Source organism: Loxodonta africana, chromosome 24 (genome assembly GCF_030014295.1).
Source record: "Loxodonta africana isolate mLoxAfr1 chromosome 24, mLoxAfr1.hap2, whole genome shotgun sequence".
NCBI lineage: Eukaryota > Metazoa > Chordata > Mammalia > Proboscidea > Elephantidae > Loxodonta > Loxodonta africana.
In genome coordinates this window covers 48567048-48577064 of record NC_087365.1, presented here as the reverse complement: position 1 = coordinate 48577064, position 10017 = coordinate 48567048, and the positions used below count along the sequence as shown (strand labels likewise).

At 50.6% G+C, this 10017-nt stretch overlaps 1 protein-coding gene across 1 annotated transcript in view; it reads left to right on the top strand.

The window, feature by feature from the left end:
• The first annotated feature begins 5247 nt into the window (after positions 1 to 5247).
• PTGIS (prostaglandin I2 synthase) overlaps positions 5248 to 10017 on the top strand; it is a 49672-nt gene continuing 44902 nt past the window's right edge. Inside the window, exons 1-2 of the mRNA XM_064276437.1 lie at positions 5248 to 5321; positions 5423 to 5656. Of these exons, the coding sequence (XP_064132507.1) occupies positions 5248 to 5321; positions 5423 to 5656 (308 nt within the window). The remainder of the gene's footprint in view (positions 5322 to 5422; positions 5657 to 10017) is intronic.

Below are 10017 nucleotides of genomic sequence, written 5' to 3'. Positions count from 1 at the left end.
GAGGCCCATCTAGGTTGGGGGCAGCCCAGGAACTAGTCTCTCATTCCTGCACAAAGCTCTCTCTGATCCCTGCCAACCTGGCGCCCTGGGAGGGGAGAAGCCACTGGGGCGTCTGGTTGGAGCCCAGATTCCACCTTCCCCGGGCTCTGTGGCCTTGGTGATCCCTGCCTCTCTCTGGGCTTCCCTTTGCTCATCTGCAAAATGGGCATGTGGAGGTCTCTGCCCAGCTTCCAAGCCTCCCACCCCCTCACTGATAGTCCTTTGGGGATACATCCTTGGCCCCCTCTGTTTGGCTGTCCATCAAAGTCAAGGGGTGGGCACAACACCCAAACTTGGCCCATCAGACTCTCTTGGAAGAATTAGACCCTTGAGAGGAAGTAACACCGAGATGGGAAACAGTTGGTTCCCTGAAGACCTGGCCTTTTGTTCCTGCTCCCTCTGTCCCTGGGTCCTGCTCCTCACTTCCCCGACTCTACCTTGTCCCTGCCTTTCTAATCCTGGCTGGTCAACTTTTCCTTTCAACCTCCACCCCCCTGCAGCTTGTTTTTTTTTTTTTTTTTTCCCAGCCAGGGTTGGCTTCCACTGTTTGCTACCCAAGTACCCTGCCTGATACGAGGGTGACAACTTTGCTTCTAAAGTTGGCGTTAGGGTCAAATTATATGCAATAGAGTGTGAGGTGGGTCTTTGTCAACACAAGGAATTGTCTAGGCACTGGCACATAGATGTCATGAACTTGGATGTTGGAATCAGAATTTGATACCTGGATCCATCCCTTTCTCGCTGTGTGACCTTGGGCTACTTGCTTTCCCTCTTTGAGCCTCAGTTTCCCCACGTGGAAAATGGAGATACTACTGGTATCAGGATCAGCTACATAATTTGTGGGGCCCACTGCAAAATGAAAATATGAGGCCCTTTGTTAAAAAAAAAAATTAAGACTTTCCAAAGTTGACAGCACAGCGTTAAACCAAGTGTGGGCCATTCTGACCTTTGAAGAAGGCAACACAGTATTTTCCTTTCCTGACACAATTTGTTTGTGGCTTTTAGGACCCAGACATGAACCAGACCTGGTCCCTGGAAGAGAGAAAGTCTTCTGAAGAAAGCAGGGCTAAGTTGGGGGAGGGGGGGGCAAGGCGGGATTGGAGAGAGCTGCCCTTTCCCAGGCAAAATGCCCCATTTTCTGACATTCTTGAGATCATCCGCATGACCCTCTAGCAGCCAGATCAGGGAGCGAAGGTTGGGACAGAATCAGAGAGTGGCCCAGATGTCTTATCTCTACTGGACAGTGGACATCTGGACACACTGAGACTGCTACAGGAGAACTTCTGGATGTCTTTACAGGGTGCCGCCCGTGGGAGAGCCTGAGCGCCTGTCTCACATGTGGACATCATTATCCAGTAGTTGAGGCTCAGAGAGGTGAAGTGACTTGTTTAAAGTCATGCAGCAAGTGTCAACATTGGAATTTGTACTTAGCTGTCAGTCCTCATATATTCCAGCCCTTTCACCACGGGCTCGAGCAGTCACCGCTGGGGTAGTCTGGCCTCTTCTTCACTCTGCCCTCAGTAGAGTCCTTTCAGTCCTCAAGGGCTGGGGAGAGTTTGGAATTTCTGCTACTTTTCAGAGCCTATCTTTTCCTGCAGGACACCATAACCAGAGAGTTGGATGCCCTTTTAGCCTGAAAAATGTAGAAAGCTTAAAGTTGTAATAAAAGTAAAAGTAATAAGAGGAAGTGACATTTAGTCCTCATCACAGCCATAACTGGAAGGTTGTCTTAGTTAGGAATGTTTTTGGCTGCAAGTAAGAAAATCTGACTCATGTTCTCCTAAACAACACAGACATTTGATTATCTCATAAAACAAGAAGTTTAGAGGGAGGCAGTTCCAGGCCTGGCTAATTCTGGTGACTCCGTTTTGGGGCTCTGCAATTCTCCTGGCCTTTCCCTCATCACAGCCCCCCACCAACACATCCTCACACAATGGCCCCAATAGGGAGGAAAAAAATTCCCCAGAAGCCCCCACCAGTTGCTGGGAGGTAGCCACATGACCACCCCTGGACCAGCCACTAGCAAAGAGGGATTTCTCTGACTGGCTCAGACCAGTGGTGGTTCACTTTCCACAAGGAGGGTGGGGGCCACCTTCCCTAAACACAGGCATTTCTCCTGAACAAAATTGGGTTCTGTTAGCAAGGGAGAGAAACTAGGGCCCCTGTTACATTCTTCTCTCTTTGGCGTGAGCTGCTGAGTCTCCTTCCCTGGGGAGACTATGCCCTGGCATGAGGTGGGAAGAAAGATAACTACTTGGAAGGGATTCAGACTGAGGTGACACTGGTCACTGAAGCCAGGGGTGAGGAGGAGAAGTAACATTATTGAGCATCTACTGTGTACCAGGTCCTCTCATCACGTGTAATTCAGACCTCACAACAGCCCTGTGGAAGGGCTATTTCCATTTCTTCAGATGAGAAAACTGAGACCAAGCTCTGATCACACATAGAGTGCAGGGCAGAACGGGAATCAGAGTTGATTTCACTGACACTCACTGTGTGTCAGGCACGGGGGCAAGTCTGTCACCTAGATTAGGTGTCACCTCAGTCCCAACCCCATGAGGCTGTCTTTTCCCCATTCTATTGATGAGGAACCAGGGCTCAGAGAGGTGAAGCAGACTTCCCCAAGTCACACAGCAGAGCCAAGGTGGGAACACCACTGTCAGATGGCCACCCCATCTAAAGACCAAACCAACCCTGATGCTGCTGAGTGGATTCTGACTTGTAGTGACCCTACAGGACACAGTAGAACTGCCCCACAGGGTTTCTAAGGAGCACCTGGTAGTTTCAAAGTGCTGACCTTTTGGTTAGTAGCCAAATGTTTAACCACTGAGCCACCAGGGCCCTGGCCACGCCATACCCACCCACAACCCACTGCCGTCGAGTGCCCCAAATTTAGAGAAAATCCTTCAGGCTCCTTCAGCAGCCTTTTTGGGATAGTTGGGTCTGCCAGCAGATAAGCTGGTTAAGTAGGCAAGGGATTCAGGAAATTTGCTTCTGGCTGTTCTGAATCTGCTAAGGCCACATGAGGGTCATCCAGCTGCCCTGACAGCCAACGCTAAACAGACAGAGAAACGAAACTCTAACATGATAGCAGAGAATGTTAAGTACTGTCGGGAAAAAAATAAAATAAAACAGCATAAGGCAATGGAGAGTGATGGGGTAACCACTATAGAGTGAGGTGGTCAGGGAGGGCTTCTCTGAAGAGGTAGGTGACTGTTAAGCAGAGACAGAGGGCCCAGGATGTGAAGCGGTGAGCGAGGTGTACAAGCCTCTGAAGGAAGAGCGTTCCAGGCAGAGGGAACAGCAAGTGCGAAGGCCCTGAGGTGGGGCTGAGGTTGTTATGTTTGGGGAAGGATTGCGGGGGCCGGGGGGGGGGCGGCAGGGTGGCGGCAGCAGAGTGGAGGACAGAGAAAATGAGCGGAGACAAGGACGGGGGTAAGGAGAGGCGCGTTGATCAGGATGGCCCTTGTAGGACCTTTGACAACTTGCTTCTGCTCTGAGTGAGGTGGGAGCCATGGAGGGTTCCGAGCAGGATTTAGTGACAGGATCTGACCTAGGTTCTAATGGGATCCTTCCACCTGTGGTGGGAAGAATGGACTGTAGAGGGAGAAGGCAGAACCCAGGGCACCAGGGAGGAGTAACAGCCACTCCAGGGCTCTGCTGGGAGGATGGAGTGAAACCTGCCTGAGCCTACCCAGCAGTGAGTGTAGACATAGTGCTGGAACCAGGCCTCCTGGGACTCAGCATCATGCTCCACCCATTGTGTCATCAAGCACTCAACAGTATGCAATTCCCTTTTACTGGTAAATTCTCACCAATGCCTCACCCCAGCACCCTGAGCTAAGTACAGCTCTGACCTGCCAGTTCCCAGGTAAGGAGGTTAACTAACCTGCTGGTCTCAAAGGGAGTACATAGGGGTAGGGGGTAGGGCAAGGAGCACACCTAGGTAAGGTCCACACCTCCCAACCGTGAGCCTGGGTTCTCATCAGCACCCAGGGCTGGTCTCTTGCAGAACTGCCAGCACAGGGGGCCGGCATCCAAGCACCAGGTAATGGTGACAATGGCCACCACATCCCAAACCCCTCCTATGCACCACATATAGACTGGGTGCTTGACTCTTATTCCTGCTGTCCCTTAAAGCAGTTGAGATTGGGGGGCAAAGGGGGGGAGGCGCTCAGAGAGGAGACAGGGCCCAGCCATTGAGAGGCTGAGCTAGGACGCACCCAAAGCCTGGCCCTTCCTGTGCAGCCATGTGGTGCGCTTCCTTTTGCAAACTGTGGGTGAGCTGTGTGACCTTGGGGAAGTCACCCCTCTCTGGTCTTCAGCCCCCTCATCTGTGCACTAAGGGGCTTAGGCCTTTAGGACTCTCAGTCTCTGATGTTTCAGAACTATTACGTCAATAATGAAGCCAAGAATGTATAGCTGACTAATAAAGACTTCCACTTTGAAGAAGATTAAGTGACCTGCCTTGAGCCACACACCTGGTGAGTGGAAGACACAGAAGGCTGTCCCTTAAGGGAAGGGGCCCTTGCTCATAAATACACTTCCTGCATCCTAGAATATAAAAATAGATACAACTAATATTTTTTGAGCCCCTGTTCTCTGCAGGTATTACCTCACCGATTCCTTACAACAGAAGGGACTACTGCAGGGTGGCTATGAGTCAGAATGGACTCAACAGGAAAGGGTTTTTAGTTTATAGACAGGGAAACTGAGGCACAGAGAAGTTAAGGCAGCACCCAAGTTTACACAGCCAGCAAGTGACAGAGCTGGGATGTGAACCCAGGCAGCCCCAGCTGCCGAGCTGCTCTCATAAACCCTGCGCTACAGTTACTGAAGATACGAAGCCCTACCCGGCCCGGCCCAGCCCAGCAGAACAGAAAACTGCCTCTCTGAGGCATCGGGGCTGGAGATGGGATGAGGAGGGGGGCTGGGGTGCTGGAGTCTGTTTACGGGGCTGGGGGAGGGGCAGGGGAAAGAGGAATTCTGGGGGGGTAGGCAGGGGAGAAAGGCCCAGGCGTGGAGAGGTCGGGCGGGGGAGAGAGGCAGGCGGGGGAAGGGGGGGGTGGGGGGGAGAGCTCGGGGGCGGGGGGGAGGGGCCCGGGGGGCGGGGAGGGCGTCGGGGGAGGCGCGCGAGGGACCCGGGGCGGTGAGAGCTCCCGACCCGCCGGCCGTGCGGAGCCCCGCGCCTTGCGCCCGCCGACGACCATGCCCTGGGCCGCGCTCCTCGGCCTCCTGGCCGCGGTGCTGCTGCTGCTGCTGCTGAGCCGCCGGCGCACGCGGTGAGTCCCCCGGCCTGCGGGCCCCGTCTCCCCCTACCTGGCCGGCCTGCACCCCGGGGCCGAAAACGGGGGCCGCTCTGGGCTTGCCTCGCCCGGGCAAGGAGTCGCGGGGCCAGCGGCAGGCCCGGAGCCCCGGCTTCAGACTCCCGGGCAGAAGGGGCACATTCCCACCCGCCACCCCCACGGGCCGGACCCTCGGAGATGGGCGTCTCAGGCCTCCGCAGAAGGGGCGCCCTGGCTGACTCCACTGACCCAAGAGTGCCCAGGCCGAGCCGCACCTGCAAAGAAGGCTCAACCGGCGCGCAGCGCGCCGGCTGGGGCCTGCGAGGGAGCCTGTGAGTGGGAAGTGGGTGCGTGTGACGCCCCGTGGAAGAAGCTTTCTCCTGCTCTTCAGCACTTACTCGGTGCCGTCTTGCTCTCGGCAGCCCTGTAGGGTGGCTTTGCTTCTCACCCCCGTTACACATATGGGAGAGTTGAGGCGCTGGGGGATGCCCTTCTTACCGAGCCACCTGCCGAGGGATCTTCGAGTTGGGTGGGTGAGGGTGGGTAGGCTCAGTATTTCCATCTGCCAGAGGAGAAACTGAGTCCCAGAAAGGGATCTCCCCTCCCCTGAGATCCCACAGCCTGGAGAGGGTGGAACCAGGGCTAAACTCCTGCCTCCTGGCCCCCAAAGGTTTTCCTTTTCCACGGAGAACCTGTGATTTAGAAGGAAAAGTAAAACTCATGCACCTCACATCAGGGAGCTGGCAGTCAGTGTTTTTCCTTTTAGAAAAAAATATATTTTTTAATTGCACAAAGAATAGCTGAATACATTTGACTTAAAAAAAATCATTAACTAGGTTACAGATAAGACCGCGGCCCCCCTAACCATGTCCCCCTGGTTTCTAGTCCGCTCCCCAAACTTCTCATGTTTATCAGTATGGGGGAAACTCTCCAGATTCTTAAAGAATAAACTTTTCCTTTTAGAATATAGTTTTAGAGTTACAGAAAAATTACAAGGATAGTACAGAAACTCACCCAGTTTCCCTCATTGTTATCATCTGACGACACCACGGCACGTTTGTCACCATTTAGACACCAACACTGGTGCGCTACTAGGAAATAAACTCCAAACTGGGTTTGGATTTCACCAGTTTCTCCGTTAATGTCGTCCTTCTGTTCCATGACTCCATCCAGGCTGCCACCTTGCCTTTAGTTCCATCTCCTCAGATTCCCAGATATTTTAAAAATTACTTTTACTTACATAGACGTGAGCCTGTAGATAATACAAGGTGCTGTGTGTGTATGTGTATATATATATATTTGTGTGTGCACGTATATGTGCGGTGTATATGTGTGTGTACGTGTGTGCATGTCAGTATAAAACAAAACGAACCTGTTGCTGTCGAGTCGATTCCGACTCACATCAACCCTACAGGACAGAGTAGGATTTCCAAGCAGCAGATGGTGAATTTGAACCTTTTGATTAGCAGCCGAGTTCTTAACCACTGCACCACCAGGGCTCCGTATGTCAGTGTGAGTGTGTGTGTGTGTGTGTGTGTGTGTGTGTTTAAATCAGAGTGTCTGAAAGTTCCAGAACATAGGGAACTTTTTTATTTTTAAACAAGGTTAGTTGAATTTTCAAACAATAAGCTCACTATATTTTTCTTCAACTTCCAGACGTTTTTTCCGGTGAAATTTAAAACCATGTATTCAATCACTTGAATGAAAAAAGAAAAGACAGTAAGTTTTTCTATGAAGAAAAGGGAAACCCTGGTGGCGTAGTGGTTAAGTGCTACGGCTGCTAAGTGAAAGATCAACAGTTCGAATCTGCCAGGCGGTCCTTGGAAACTCTATGGGGCAGTTCTACTCTGTCCTACAGGGTCGCTATGAGTCGGAATCGACTCCACGGCAATGGGTTTGGGTTTTTTTTTTTTTTTTAATGAAGAAAAGAATTATTTTTCCTAAGTCGGCAGGCTTCTTGGGCACTCTGTTTAGAGATGTTTCAAGACTGTATATTTGCTTTTTCCACTCCAGATTTTAGTTTTCACATCCATCCATATTGCTACATGGAGATCTGCTTCATTCTTTTCATCTTCTGTGTATTGTTGTTGTTAGCTGTGGTTGTGTTGGCCCCCGACTCCTGGCAACCCCACGCACCATGGAATGAAACACTGCCCAGTTCTATGCCATCCCCATGATCAGGTGCAGACTGGACCCCTCTGATCCATAGGGTTTTCATTAGCTGATTTTCGGTATAGGTTGCCAGGCCTTTCTTCCTAGTCTTAGCCTGGAAACTCTGTTGAAACCCATTTAACATCATAGCAACACTAACGCCACCCCTGACAGACGGTTGTGCATGGGGTACATTGGCTGGGAACCAAACCTGGGGCTTCACGTGGAAGGCAAGAATTCTACCACTGAATGACCAATGTCCCCATCTTCTTAAAAGTATTCCAGAAATAAATTACAGAGTTTTTTTTCCCCACGTCCCTACTGATGGAGTTTTAGGCTGTTTCCAGTGTTTTTGCTGTTTGAGACAGTGTGCTGTGATCCTCCAGTGAGGGCGTCCTGGACTCTGAGTGACTAGCTGGAGGCAGCCATAAAGTATATGGATTCTGGGAGGCTGGGTATTGGGATGCCTGGCATTGTCACTATATGGGAATTCCTAGCCTGTGGGACTATGGACACATTGTATGGCATCTTTCTGTCTCCATTTCCCAATCTTTAAATGGGGATAATGATAATAATGGGTGAAAGTGGATTTGCTGGGTTAGAAGGAATACACGTTTAACGTTATGCTAGCTAATTCTTGCCAATATCGATCCAGAGAACTCTTTTATCTTTGGGGTGAGTCTTTGATTTTTATACCTGTAGGTGGCTTGGGAGGTTCAGCAAACAGGCGTTGGGGAGGAGTGTGGGTATGGGGGTCACTGGCAGCTTGGAGGCAGTTGCACAGGAACCCCAATTTAGAATGGAGTCCAGATGCACAATTTCATTTCCTCCCCCCACTTGGTGAGGGGCTAGTTTGGTTGCCTCCACTTTACAGAGGAGGAAACTGAGGCAGAGAGGCCAAGCAATGCACCCAAGGTCGACTTGTGTTAAAATCTGGGCTGCCAGAATTTTTAACTCCAGGAAGAATGAATTCTCGCTCTTCCCCTACGTTATATTGGTGGTCTGAACCCTCAAAAGGCTGAGGGCCATGTGCCCTTTAAGCAGTAAGAGTTGTGACTTTGACCAGAGGATTCTTAAAGAAGAGCAGATACTCGAGTGTTGGAAGAAAAGGTGGATGACCTGATGCTGTGTAGACAGTGATCTGGAGTCTGGGTTGAAACAAGAAGGCACTGTGCCACCCACCTTGTCTCACTGCTTTCTCCTGACCAACGCTGGAGATCATTATCCTTGTCCCTGTTTTACAGCCGAGGCTTAGAAATGTTCAGTGACGTCACCAAAAACAAATTACGTCCTGTATCTGGCTGGTTCCAAATTCATGCTTTTCCCCAGTACAAAAACAGCACTTCAGTTGGTCAGCGATGCTGTCTTTACCTCCAGCATCGTGTTTTTTTTTTTACTTTTTAATTATGAAAAAGTTTAACTATTCAGAAAAATTAAAAAGTCCTATACTGAACCCCACATACCCATCACCTTGGCTTGACAGTTATTAATGTTTTTTTTAAAAATTACAGACCATGGTATGTTACCAACTGAATATTTCAGAATGTACGTCAAGAAACAATGCCAATCACAATTCCATTATCGCACTTGAGAAAATGAAAAATAATTCTTAATATTATTTGGCCTTTAGTCCAAATTCGGAGCCCTGGTGGCTCAGTGGCTGAGAGCTCAGCTGCTAACCAAAAGGTCAATAGTTCGAATCCACCAGCAGCTCCTTGGAAACCCTGTGGGGCAGTTCTGCTCTGTCCCATAGGGTCACTATGAGTCAGAATCAACTCAAAGGCAGTGGGTTTAGGTTAGTCCAAATTCAAAATTTTGCAATTGTGGCAAGAATTTTTAAGCCCAGCTCAGTAATTGCTGAACACCGAGGGTTTGGGATGTGGGTGAGTGTTTTCTCCTGCAGCAGAGTGATAAGGTCAAGGCCCTGGGCTGGGAGTTAGGTGTCTGGCTTCTGGGCTCATTGGGACTGATGATCTACCATGCGGGTATTGGAAACACCCTTCTTGCTTTGCAAACCACAGTTTCCCCATCTGTATTCTGAGGTGGCTCATGTAGTTGGCCTCTCAGGCCCCAGTCCCTTGGCTAGGCTGAGTACATCTCTTTCCTCTTTGGGCTTTTGTAGCTGCTTCAGGGAGCACTGGGGGAGGCCTCCTAGGTGGGAGGCCACCAGAAGCTACAGTGGAATCGGGTGAGGTTTCCTGGTGGCTAGGGAGCTGGTCTGGGGCCCTGTAAATGCCCCTGTAGGATATGCAATTTCTAGGTACAAATAAATCTGTCTCATTCCAACATGCCGTGGCCAGAGGTCACAAACTGGTGATCCATGACTGGATTCAGTCCCAGGTGGTCTGTTTGTGCCTCACTGTGCAAGGGAGAAAATTGGGGAATTCCACATACGAAAATCCATATTTCCAGCTTCTCATGAAAAATTGGAAGGTCTAGCCACACTTGTGTGACACTCAGTAGTGGAGCCCTCTCTAGACCTTGCCACAGTCCCCACCACTCCCTATTGCCTTCCCAAGATGCCGCTGAGGGACAGTTTCTA